Genomic DNA, 14,352 nt, shown 5'->3' on the forward strand with positions numbered 1-14,352 from the left:
TTTGTAAATATTAAGGTAGTTCCGTATCAAACTTAATGATTTCCAAAGCACACGAATTTCTACACAATTTCTTATAGCCTTTTATAGCCAATGGCGATAAAGTGTAAAGCCCGGCGATAGGAACTATAGCCCGACTGTATACTTTTTTATAGCTTCGTATAGCCCGGCTATATGATTTGCTCCGCTTTCTACAGCCAGCTATATGATTTTCAATAGCCTTCTTTAGTCGGCTATAAGAACTCCTATGGTGTTTTGAAACGCAGCTGTATCGACAATTTTTTACCAGGGTTATAACGCTTTCTAAAGATTTGTTGCTCTACTTCTCAATTGATATTATGTAAATTTTGAAAATGTGCTGTCTGTTACGCGGTAAAAAGGCAGCGAAACAGACAGCACATTTTCGGCCGTTTATGTATTAAAATTGGAGAGTAGAGCGATAAATCGTTGAAAAGCGTTATAACACGTAACCCTGTTTAGATTAATGCAAAAAAAAAAATTCGAGTGATTATCATTACTACTAAAAATATGGTGCCTGTTACGGCGACAAAACTATTCTAGTTATCGTGAAACCACCCACATAATTTGGTCAGTAAATGCCGTTTTTAAACAATTGAATCTTCCGGTTCGAAAACGATCCAACTCCGGTCTTTTACAATGTTCATTTTTTTGCGTAGAAACGCGTAGAAAAACGTGCTTACTTTCTTACCTACTTAATTACTTTTTTTTTCAATTTAATCGCAATGAATGTTATTGAGCGTTCAATTGATCAGTAGATAAGCAACATGCACAACGCTCCAATGCAGTAGAGCGACAATATTCCCATATGAATTAATTGCAATGTGTGATACGGTTACCAGAACCGAAAGCATGGCTACTCGCAAGTCTTTGACTCATTTTAGAAACATCGCATGTGCCATTAATCTCCTTATACAGAAAGATTTTTTTAAGGATGAACCAGAGATAATAATTTTCAATTGCAAAAATGTCCTCAATTTTTGATGCAATTATGCAATTTGATCAAATCATAACAGCTTGGGGGCAAGAGCAGCGCTTGGGCTGGATTTCATTATACGGATCCACAATTTCTGGTTATTTTCGGAAGAACATTCTACAGCTTGTTGCAACTCGATTTAACCAAAAATTTAGTCGATGAACCAAATCGCTCTGTTTAATTTGACCGAATAAGTAACTCGATGCAAGCATAAACACAGAAATTTTTAACTGTGCTGGAAATGTTCCTTCAACATTTCCTCTTTTTTTAGCCTAATTTCATCCGTTTTTGCATGCAGATGTTTCTATAGATGAGCCAGAAATATTAGCTGTTTATTGAAAAATGTTATCCATCCGTGATTTGAGGTTAAGATTAAAATCGAATTCGGATTAATACTATCCGACGGAGTTTATTTTAACGAAAATATAGGGAAGGAATAAGTACCTTCTCTGAGTTATTTTGTAAGCTCCATCCTAAAGTCTGTGTTTCGCCCTCAAATGTCGATGTCAAAATTGTTTCGGACGATGATTGTGGGTATGCCGTCACTTCAAAATTACACTCACACGAGAGAAGAAGCAGCTGAAAAGTAATTATGAGTTCATTTAAACGTATGATTTTGAGGAGACGAGACGCATATAATTCTTGATGGTTCTTACTACAATGTAAATGTGGTCATCTACAGCCTCGTATGTTTATGCTCTGTGCAGATATTGTAAAACCTGAAAGCAACTCAGCTCGCTGAAAAATCCTCCTGATGCAAAACATTGAAAAATTCGATTTTTGTCCAATTTTGCTCGGAAAAAACTGGATTTTCTGGTCGGATGTGTAAATTGACGTATATCGAGGACACTGATTTCACCTTCGAAGGTTAAGTTAGACACACTTTCATTTTTACTTTTGCACGTAAAATTGGATGCATTTATCCTGAAAGAACAATATTCAGTTAAATTAAATTAAAAGAAGCCGCGTAGCGTACAAATCCTCTGTAGAAAATTCCCTTTGATTAGATTCATTCGCACATAGTTTTTTTAAAACTTAAATACATCAAATTTTATATAAGGAAAATGTTAATAGTGACATCGTCATATGTCCTTTCTGACCCTGTTTCGTGGCCTTAGGCTCATTGCACCTGGTTCTGCAACTTTCCTGTTAAACACAGTCTCTCCTAGTGGCATTGGTCGTTTAAAAAAAATGGATAAAAAAAAGATCATACATATAAAACTCGTACCTACACTTTATGAATAAAACTTTTAAGAAATTTGAGTGAGAAAACTCTTGCTTTTTTATTACGTAAAAGTGTTGCATGTAATGCATGTTTACAAGTTTTATACCGCATTTTAGGTACCTTAGTAAAATTCAGCAGCAATTTTTCATGCAGAAGTTTCTTATGTTGCATATTTTTCTATTACTTTTGTTTGTAGCATCAACCCGAGCGATTTTTAGATTTAAAAGAATGTGGCCATGCAATTTTTTTACATAACTTTTTCCAACTTTTATTTCACGTAAATGTTACTTTAATAAAAAAACAAAAAGTGGTTATTTTACCCGTGCATTCTGATATTTGGTGACATTGTTTGGAAATCCAAATTCAATAGTGAATGCTGCCAGGATTGTAAATATTGTACGGATCTCTACAAGAAACACAGTGACTCTTTACTAGGGTAAAATGCTCTAATTATTCTGTGTAGAATGATATTCACTCACCCAAATGAAACAATAAACACCTCGGCACATTTTATTCCATTGACTTCAGAAATCTTCAGCGCTCCTTCTAAATTTCACTAGCAATCGAATAAGGTATGCTTTACTATGTACTTAAAAATGTATTGATGTTAAATCTAAAAATATTGGATTTCATTCTTAGACCGAATTGTATTAAACGTGAATTCACCACAGCCCTTTTCCCTGAAATCAACCGACTAACCGGAGGGGTCTCCTGCACACGGTTTATACCCCTTGTCTCGCCGTTTAATTGTAAAAAATCCAGTGTAGGTATCAGAGAACACCTGATAAAGATTTGAAAAACGATTTAATTTTTTTCACCTTTTCTCGGATTTTATTTATCTCATGCAAGCAAAAAAAAAGCAATCTATATTTACGTCATTAATTTAGGAAAAAATAGGCGTTTCATCCAAACGGTTCAGGCTTGTGTAAATGAGATGTCATTTTTTATGGGCTCTATGAAAGTGATCCTTCATTTCATTAAATTCACCAGCAGAGATAGGTTGGTGTAAGTCGGCAATCCCATAACTCGGTTTGCAACATCGCAGACTCCCTGTCATACTTTATTTTTAAACGGAAAAATACTCAATGGCAATTCTTTAAGACTGCCGTGTTTTTCTTCTCTGTGCGAAGAAAATTCTGCAAAAACTTCAAGGAATGGTGCCAATTTGTTCTACATTAAAAAAATAACATAGAGGCGGAGATTTTCAGACACCGCAAACGAGATATGTGATTGCAGGCTTACGCCGTCGAAGCTGACAATCTACGACAATGATATCTTCACTGACAATCACTCATTAAGGGAGGACTGAAATGATTCCAGAAAAAGTTCCTGAGTTTACAACGATGGTGAGCCATCAGCACGCACAAAAATATGATTTGGATCGTAGAAACCAAATGGATAACGAAAAAGTGAAATGGATGATAGCAAAGTATTGGGACATTATTCGATTGTAACGGTTTATTGGTTGAAACAAGTAACTAAGCACAAACCGCATGCTTCTCTCGAAAACAATAATTTCGGCTATACAAGGATAGCTATTTTTAATCGATTTCTTGCATAAAAAACCGATTAATTCGGATCGACTTTTCGAGATCGATTTGAAATCGAAAGCCAAAATCGAATTATCGAGAAAGTTGAAGTTTCCTACGTTTATATATGTGTCATAAGGTGGAGAAATGGTGCTGGATCCACACCATTTCGCAGGGAAAACAAAGCCAAGGAGTTCCAAAAATGAAAATTAGAGAGACAAAATTAAATTTTTTGAACTCTAATGCGCACCAGTACGAAACTGAGGGGGGAGAGTGTTCAGCTCAGAGTTCAAAACCATGTCCCGCGAAATGGTGTGGACCCAGCACCATTTCTCCACCTTGTTATATTACATACATACAGTTCGGGTCCTTTCTTAGTGGTTTTTTGGCGCGTATACGTAGTATACCGCCTTTGCGATCGTTTCGAACCCTGCTCGATACAATAACCGAGTCCCTTAGTTCCTTACCGAAAAGTGACTACCGCGAACTTCTGAGATTTTCCAAAGCGTGTAAAAAGTTTATTTATCCATCAATAATTATGATTTAAAGTTGTTTCTCATTCTGGGGGTCGCTAGTTTATGTGCAGTGAATACCAAGAGTCTAAGTTACTTGGTTTTTTTAAAAAAAGCCTAAGAATGCGACGCGCTGATTTAAAATATGCATATATAAGCAGAATCAAGCGAATTGATTCGAGGATGGCTGAGCAGGTCGGCACTCTCGGAATGAGAATCTAACTCCTCCGTTTTGTTCAAAACGTTGCTTTGACAGATCTGTAACCTCGGTTATACTTTTCAAAAGTTGGTACCCGTGCTCTGAAAAACCCAAATAAGCCAAGTTCGTGTAACTATGGTGTCGTTGCCTCGACCGGGCTGTGCTGTGTTGCCAATTGTTGGAGGATAGGTTACTTGCCCGGTGGTGGCTACCGCCACTCATGATAGTGCAATCTGTGTAAGTGCAATCTGTGATGAGCCTCGAGACTCATTAGACCATTAGCTAAACGTGGCTCATACAGGAATCCACTTACCCCTCTCTTCCCCACGCTCCTGATCACTGCGTCGGCGTCTCGACGAACAATAGCTAATGACGGTCGCCAAGCGAGGCCGGGATCCTCAGCCCCTCGCCCAATTACTTACGCTTCATTAACCATTTCACCGTCACGCTAGGATTCGTCCAATTTTAAAAAAAAATTGTTTCGCGAGTTTTTAGCAATTTTTTCCTTACTTTCCGTTAAAACACGAATTAAAAGAGGTCTCATTCATAAAAATCGGCCAAATAGAAGAGAAGTTACAGTATTCGAAATCCGAAGAAATCAACAAAACTTCTCCAAACAAAAAATAAAATGAAGGGGGAAAAAAAGAAATGTATAAATTACAATTTAATATGATTGACCTCAGAATGTGACAAGCAATTCAATTATAAAAAGGAGAAAAAATTGAGTGAAATTACAAAAAATTAGCCTCTTGCAAGGGGCTTTCTTGTATGAGTTTTGACCTGAAGACAAGTAAATCCCGTTATATTATTAAAACGAAATTGACTCCATAGTTTAATGCCTTAGTTTCTTGAATACGATTATTTTAAGCACTCGAAAATTTATACCAGCAATTTTACCCATGGGGTGATTTCCTGAGAGCTGATAATATCACGAATTTCTCATAGAGCCCTTCAAAAATGGCTTGCTTTTTGGGCAGCCGATTCGGCCATCAAACCGGGGTTTAAATGGAAGCTGATAATAACACAAAGCTCTGAGAAAAATTTTGAGATGAGTATAGGAACGGTTTGTAAATTACGAGGAGAGGCGGGCATTCTGTTCAGCATATCGATACATAAGTATTTTCACACGTAGAATTTAATTTTCACGTCAGGGAGTCGACATATTTTGATTTTTTTTATTTTATACGGAAAATTTATGGTTTTTCGGGATTGAAATTACTTACAATTGTTTCATGAAAAATGAATGCACCCAAAATGACTATAGCATTTTGACTTTCACATACGTGCACTCACTAAATTGATTGGTAAATTCAAAGAGTGGGTACATCGACCTGGTATATCAAGTTTCTGCGATTTTTTACGGCAAATCGGTAGATTTTCGGGATGTGGATTGCTTACTTTCAATTCATGAATGAATAAAGCATGGACATGGTTGAGCTTCTTTGCATGAAAAGACGTTTAAAATAACAAAATCAAGACATATTTAAGACAATTGCATTTATATCGAGTCAATTTCTTTTCAATAATATAACGGGATTTATAATACCGGTGATTTGGGTATTTTAGCCCCAAAATACCTTTAAATCGACTTTATCTTCTAGGAGTTCGACAGAATTTTTCCTTTCTTCGCTTAAATTTTTCCGTAGCACTTTTCTTCAAGAATCTGAAAAGATTTTGCTTGAGGCAGATCAAAAAACTTAAATTTGTTCGAATAGCTTTCTAGATTCACAATACACGGTCTCGTGAAGGTGCGTCGTTGACCTTGCAGTGTTGGATCGTGAATTCTCTTGTTGTGCTGCTTGCCTTTTTTGAAATCTCTGTAAATGAAAACTAAAGGGGTTGATATGTGCGAGTTAATGACGCGCCTTATCAACACATTGTGTTGGAGTTCACTGCTTGTTTTTTTTTTCTTTCTTTCTTTTTTCATTTATATGTGTCACATAAGGCATAGGTATAGTTTCTGTGAAACCTCAGTTTAATTTCAAGTTCAGTTTTAGTAGTAGTTGTATTTTTGGCACGGATTTTTCTGAAATCGATTTGTCATCCGATTTTAAAATCGAATCGATTCCCCGAAATCGATTTATTTCAAAAAATTGCCCACCGAATCTCAGCGACGGAAAACATCTTCTAGGACCTTCTATTTTCCCCTACCCCCGTTGATTGCCTTCACTTTTGAACCTTGGAAGTTGTTCGCTAAGTAAATAAATCCTAATTTCGCGGTAAAACTACGCTGAGAGTGGCGGCTCTTTTTGCACGAGCAAAGCTAGGAATCTTCCTCGTGTCTAAAAGTTTTTCAATCTTCATACTGACAACTCTAGATAACGAAACGGTAACGACCCTGCCTCTACCTTTGCCGCCCAACGGATTCAATTAATGGGCTTCCTAAGTTTCGTCGTCAACACCGCGTTAATCGCTACAAGTGCTACTTTTCAACTCTGATTACTCTCCGTGGCTCAGTAACTTGATTCCTCATTAAATTTCATGAAACGTCCTGGACGGAACGACGTTAAACATCAATAAAATTATAATGCAACATGGTTGATTCGCTGTGATAACGTATGCTTTATTTACAAAAATATTCGGGATTCTAGGGCGTTCCGACACTATCGGACAATCATCAGAGGAAAAAGTAAAATCTGAAATCGAAGCAACTATAAAATACGTAAAGAATTCACGTCACTTACAGAGAGAACGTGATTAATCAGAATTCGCAGATTAAACAAAACTTCCTCTAACTTTTTTTTGAAAGTTATTTGAGGTTTTTAATCCATTTGAGAATGGGTCAGTTGCGCTGGTCATAGAATCGTGTTTTGATGCTTCATTCTTGCAGATGAACTAATTATAATAAGATTCGTCCGAACGTTTCTACGTCAAGTATTAACCGAGGTAACGCGACTTGGAAAACTCGATTTATGACGTCATCCACCTTAGTACATACCATGTTATGCACTACCGCGGCGGATGACGTCAAAAACCCAACTTCTCAAAGGACGATATCTCGTCTCGGTTACTATTGAAAAAAAGTATATAAAGGTATTAAGTTGCTGTTTGGACATATCTTCTTATTTTTAGCTAATCTACAAGAATTTAGAATCAACACACAATTCTGTTACCAGCGCAACTGGCCGATTCTGCAGCCTTAAATGAGCATCGGGTTAGGGTTAGTACACATTCATACTCCAGGCTTTCAAATTTTCAGGGCTTAAGGCTGAATGAAGTCTGTTCCTGCAGATCCACCGGTCCGCTCCTTGAAAATGTGTCGCCACCACCGGGATTCGAACCCGGAACATATTGGTCTAGAGTCAGACGCGCTGACCGCTAAGCCAACCTGGCCGGCTGTAATGACTTTCAAAATGCCTCAAGCACTAATCTACCACGCAAAAACGCCGCAAACAACATTTTCCATTTTTTGGAAGCAATGTATCACAGCAGAAAAACCTGTGTACCCTGGGACAATGTTTTTACAGAATCCTTTCGCAAATACTATCAAGAACTTAACCTGAAAATTCTTCTTCTTCTTCTTCTTCTGTTGGTTTATTGGCTCATATTCCTTATGTGGAACCTACAGCCATCTATAGACAAAATTTATACTTGATATTATAAGAAATGTAGGGGTAAGGAAATGTTTAATAGGTAGGGTAATTTGTTTATTCAAGCCGTCACCATTTTCACGCCAAAAGACCCCTCTCGGCGACTTCCTATACCGGGTATACAGGGTCATGGAAAACATTCAAAGTGCACATACGGTAGATTTAGGATTTATACTCTTTCTTTTTTTGGATTTTAAGATTTTGGAAGATTAGGATATTAACTACGAGCCTTTGGAAGTGGATATCGGACAGTTTTTTGTCGGCCTCCTATGGTGTAGTAGTTGTAGCGCTTGCTCTATGATCGGGAGGTCCCGGGTTCGATTCCCGGCCAGGCGACCCGAGTTTGATGGTCTCAAGCAATGGTTGCCTGGGACTGGTTCAGTAGGGACGGAGGGGGGATGGGACTTAAAGCGTGGGATTAGCCCTTGTGGGCTATTTGAAGTAGTAAAAAAAAAAAAAAAAAAAAAAAAAAAAAAAAAAGTTTTGTTAAAGAATATAACTAAGAAATAAAAATTGTTATAGTCCTCCTGTAATTAGTTAAAAACATTCCTAAAGCAACCACCACTCGCAGCAAACCAGGCGATATTTACTCTTAAAAAATAACTAATACAGTCGGATATAACTTAAAATGCTAATTATTTATTAATTTTTTTCTTTTTTTATTAAAGATTTATACTTAACCTAAAAATTTGAGGTGCATGGGTAGAACGGTTTCTATTTTATAAAGTGTTAAGTTCCAAAAATCGAGGGAAAATCTTGATGGATTTACGGCGTTCTTGCTTAGCACGACCGTAATAGTACATGAGTATCGATGGCTACGTGCAAGACCACGTATCTCCATCGCGATGTTTCAAAATCTCAGCTTAAAATGTATTGTCTTCCTTCTGACAAAAGGGCGTATCTCAATTTCCACATGAGTCCTGTTCTCTATACAGTGGCGTGGTATGAATTGCGATATATCGATTTATATGCCGTTTAAACCCATGGAAAAGGATCGATAGATAGGGTGTTCGCAGCGAACACCTTAATAATCGATTCTTTACCATAGGTTTAAATGACATAACAATCGATACATCGCAATTCACGCCACGCCACTGATAAAACTCCATGCTTTCTGGGGCTCATGCGGACATCGAGATACGCCCTTACGTCAGAGGAGCGACGATATGCGGAGTATTCTGCTAAGAGAGAAGAAAAATCAAGGAAACTTTCAAGATACTAGGTTGACCGGCTTTAAAAAGAGAAAATAAAGTATTACAGGAAGTCTGCGACGTCGCGAATACAGATATGTGATATGGTTGTAGAGAAAAGAATAGCCGAGGTGTTTTATGTGTATTCACTTATTTATTTATTTACTAATAAATACTAATAATACATAAATAAAATAGAGATATGTGGTTTCGCGCTTTGGCCATCGGTGTGTAGTGTTGATGATGGTACTATTTGGATGTATTTCTGCCAAACGGAACTATGTGCATTAAGACATGAGCCCTGAGACCCATGAGAATATATGCATAACAGGGCTCACGTCATAATGCACATAGTTCCGTTTGACAGAAATACGTCCATTTAAGTGTGTGAACCCAATCTGCAGCCACCGCGATAAGTTGCGACTTGGTCGGAGAATGTATCGCGATTTTATCGAAGTCAACTTATCGCAATATTGTAGGATACAAAATTGCGATGAATAGCGTTTATCACATAAAATTTGCAATAAAATCGCGATTTTATCGACGGCAATTCATCGCGATATTATCGAACCAGAAATATCGTAATAACTTGAGATAAAATTTCGATTTTATCGAAGTGATATTTTTAGTGGTAAAATTGCGACAAGGTCGAGGATAATACTGGTATCCTGAGGAAGAACGCCGTGTGAACATTCGAGGGTTGCCAAATTTCCCATGATAAAACATGTATATTTGACGACACTAATGGATATATTTTCCCTCGAAATTTACAGTTACTTTAGATTAGATTGCGTACAAAATTGTCTGGAAATGATAGGAAAAAATATTTACATTTTTCCCAGTAAATTTGGTTTTTATCGAAGGAAACCAGGCAACGTCTGAAGGCTCATACGGCGTTCTTCCTTACCACGGCAGAATATCTCTGATGATGATCCTAGCGATTTTACCGCCAAAATATCGTGAAAAACCGCAAGTTGATTTCAAAATATCGCGGGTTTTCTCTTGAAAACTGCCTCTTGAGAACGGCTTTCTTACTACGGGGTGGTTCGCTGTAGAGTCCCTTTATATAGTCCGAGAGCCAGACGACTTTGAGTGACAAACTCGGGATACATGTTTTGACCCCCTAAATCGATAGCCTTGCATGCACTGAAACGGAAAATTTTTGTCTGCCGCCCTCTAGCCTGTGCCATCACCCTCATCTAGGCCCTCAAAGTGGTCCAAAAAACACCATCTGGTGACAAACTCCTGACGCTCGGCAGACAAGTCTATTATTAAAGATCATACCCAGGGTGACTAGAAAAACTTTGTCTGCCGCCTTCTAGCCTGTGCCATCACCCTCATCTAGGCCCTCAAAGTGGTCCAAAAAACACCATCTGGTGACAAACTCCTGACGCTCAGCAGACAAGTCTATTATTAAAGATCATACCCAGGGTGACTAGAAAAACTTTGTCTGCCGCCTTCTAGCCTGTGCCATCACCCTCATCTAGGCCCTCAAAGTGGTCCAAAAAACACCATCTGGTGACAAACTCCTGACGCCTAGTGCGGTTGCAGATGTACTCCTGTGAGCAGCTTGTGTAATAAAGTTTGAATGATACATCATTCTCTTCGTTTTTTCGTGTAGAATCCGATTTTCGATGTTGTCAAGTCCAAAAATGATGCTGGTGCCCCCAATTCAAGATGGCGCACAAAATGGCCGCCCCGGGGGTCAAAATTCCAAAATTTGAGAATATTGTCGAGTTTGGTATCCATTTCTATGTAATTTTGGTCGTAGAATTCATATCTGGTGTCAAAAAATAATTTCAACCCCTTAGGGTCCGTCAAATCCAAGATGGCGGCCAAAATTTCAACTTTAATGATAATTACCCAAGATGCACCTTTCACTGTCGAATGACGTGTCTTCATTTATGTTAATTAGGTCAGAAAACCTACAAGGGAGGTCTACAATGCCACTGCACCCTATGGAGGGCCAGGGTTCACCCCCTCCTACCCCCAATATGGCCGCCGCGGAGGGCATAAATAGTGACATTCTCTCAGAACGTCATAGTAGGTGTCCATTCCTATGTAATTTGAGGCGTAAATTCCAAATTTCAAGTCATAAATCGCAAATGTGAGACTTGCAATGGCTTATACCCTATATGGGGCCAGGGGAACCCCCTCAACCCCCTCTTCTTTCTAATATGGCTGCCATGGGGGGCATAAATAGTGAAATTCTCTCAGGACGTCATGTGAGGTGTCGATTCTTATGTAAGTAGAGGCTTATATTCCGAATTCCAAGTTGAAAATCGCAAATTAGAGGTCTGGAATGCCATTTCACCCTACGCGGGGCCAGGAGCAACCCCGTACCCTCTTCAAAACGGCCGCCGGGGGGACATAGTTGCAGTGAAATTTTCTCAAAGCGGCATGTGAGGTGTCGATTCTCATGTAAGTTGAGGCCATTTCACCCTACGCGGGGCCAGGAGCAGCCCCGTACCCTCTTCAAAACGGCCGCCGGGGGGACATAGTTGCAGTGAAATTCTCTCAAAGCGGCATGTGAGGTGTCGATTCTCATGTAAGTTGAGGCGTAGATTCCGAATTTTAAGTCAGAAATCGTCAATATCTCAAAGTGACAAAAACACCTAAGCATGGCAATCGCTCTGGCCTTCATCTTGGAATAAAGAATGCATCTTGGGTTGGGTTCAGTTATGTCGAAAGAGCTGGAAATGAATCGGATAATTTAATGGTGATTGACATATTTCACCGGTGTTCTTTTTCAAATGTACACAGAGGATTCATATTGGTTTCTGGTTCTTTCATTATTAGATAACTGGATAATAGATGGTTCTTTTTGTAATCGATTTTCTTCTAGCAGGAGCGTGCGTTTTGTTGCAGATAACGCAGGAAACTGTAGGTGTCGCTTCTACTAGGAGACGAAACCCTGCGCTACAAAAAGCACTCAATTATCCAGTTGTTTTAATTGCAATTAAACTGAGTGCGTTCATAAACAATAACATAGGAACTCTGAATGCAGATACATACTTCGTCGGCAAAAAAATTATATTTTTGTGGGAATTTTTAAAAATGAAAAAAACAGACGCCCATCTGAGTCCTTTGCGTACATAGAAAAAGAATACGCGTGAAATTTGTCAATTACCATTAAAATCACCAATTCATTTCCAGCTCTTTCGACAAAAATGAACCCAAGCAGCATTTTTAGTCCAAAATGTAGGCCAAAGCGGTTGCCATATATAAGTATTTTCGTCACTATGGGATATTTACATGTTTTGACTTGTGATTCGAAATCCACGCCTCAGATTAAAAACAAATCGACACCTACTATGCCGCTTTGAGAGAATTTCACTGTTCCTATGTGGGCGAATATTGGAATAGCGGACATTTCAGGGTGAAAAAAGTCGATAAATCAAGTTCATAATTTCCCTTGGAAGTTATGTGTTTTCTTAATTCTGGACGATTTCTGGGATCTGAAAACGTATATGGTCCCAATGTTATGAATCGACACCTCACATGACGTCCTGAGAGAATTTCACTATTTATGCCCCCCATGGCAGCCATATTAGAAAGAAGAGGGGGTTGAGGGGGTTCCCCTGGCCCCATATAGGGTATAAGCCATTGCAAGTCTCACATTTGCGATTTATGACTTGAAATTTGGAATTTACGCCTCAAATTACATAGGAATGGACACCTACTATGACGTTCTGAGAGAATGTCACTATTTATGCCCTCCGCGGCGGCCATATTGGGGGTAGGAGGGGGTGAACCCTGGCCCTCCATAGGGTGCAGTGGCATTGTAGACCTCCCTTGTAGGTTTTCTGACCTAATTAACATAAATGAAGACACGTCATTCGACAGTGAAAGGTGCATCTTGGGTAATTATCATTAAAGTTGAAATTTTGGCCGCCATCTTGGATTTGACGGACCCTAAGGGGTTGAAATTATTTTTTGACACCAGATATGAATTCTACGACCAAAATTACATAGAAATGGATACCAAACTCGACAATATTCTCAAATTTTGGAATTTTGACCCCCGGGGCGGCCATTTTGTGCGCCATCTTGAATTGGGGGCACCAGCATCATTTTTGGACTTGACAACATCGAAAATCGGATTCTACACGAAAAAACGAAGAGAATGATGTATCATTCAAACTTTATTACACAAGCTGCTCACAGGAGTACATCTGCAACCGCACTAGGCGTCAGGAGTTTGTCACCAGATGGTGTTTTTTGGACCACTTTGAGGGCCTAGATGAGGGTGATGGCACAGGCTAGAAGGCGGCAGACAAAGTTTTTCTAGTCACCCTGGGTATGATCTTTAATAATAGACTTGTCTGCTGAGCGTCAGGAGTTTGTCACCAGATGGTGTTTTTTGGACCACTTTGAGGGCCTAGATGAGGGTGATGGCACAGGCTAGAAGGCGGCAGACAAAGTTTTTCTAGTCACCCTGGGTATGATCTTTAATAATAGACTTGTCTGCCGAGCGTCAGGAGTTTGTCACCAGATGGTGTTTTTTGGACCACTTTGAGGGCCTAGATGAGGGTGATGGCACAGGCTAGAGGGCGGCAGACAAAAATTTTCCGTTTCAGTGCATGCAAGGCTATCGATTTAGGGGGTCAAAACATGTATCCCGAGTTTGTCACTCAAAGTCGTCTGGCTCTCGGACTAATACTGAGAGTCAAGACAATATTATGATATAGCGGGGATAGCAGGTATGATTAGACACGTATGCGACGACATCAGTAAGAAGAGTGTAGTTTATTCTGGTTTACATCCAATAGGTGAGAGACCCGATACATTGTTATGATTTTAGAGATGCGCGAATTCGAAGCGACGCTTCGAATCCCACTCATTGTTGATGTTTCACAATAGACAACACCCCTCATGGAGTCACAAACGGGAATAAAGATTACAGAAATTGAAAGTTTTTCGTAATCTTTGATCGGCCCATTCTCAAACTCCTTTCTCCGTTCCTTCTCTCATTCCGTTTGTTCCTTTCCGAACCCGTCATTCCCTGGTCCATTCCAGATTATAATCTTTGCAATCGGTGAAAATGTAATCTTTATTCCCGTTTGTGACACTGCGAAGGCCTAAAATACGGGAACCAATCAGAAATAGATTCACA

The 14,352-nt window shown here is 39.1% G+C and overlaps 2 protein-coding genes across 2 annotated transcripts in view; both read right to left on the bottom strand.

The window, feature by feature from the left end:
* The window catches only part of LOC109032724 (cathepsin B-like cysteine proteinase 6), a 361,957-nt gene that overhangs the window by 264,181 nt on the left and 83,424 nt on the right, over positions 1-14,352 (bottom strand). The window lies entirely within an intron of this gene.
* Positions 1-14,352, bottom strand: part of LOC109032667 (uncharacterized) — a 34,802-nt gene that overhangs the window by 1,554 nt on the left and 18,896 nt on the right. The window contains exon 4 of the mRNA XM_019044913.2: positions 1,436-1,570. Within this exon, the coding sequence (XP_018900458.2) occupies positions 1,436-1,570 (135 nt within the window). The remainder of the gene's footprint in view (positions 1-1,435; positions 1,571-14,352) is intronic.

The sequence above is a fragment of the Bemisia tabaci genome, chromosome 7 (assembly GCF_918797505.1).
Source record: "Bemisia tabaci chromosome 7, PGI_BMITA_v3".
Lineage (NCBI taxonomy): Eukaryota > Metazoa > Arthropoda > Insecta > Hemiptera > Aleyrodidae > Bemisia > Bemisia tabaci.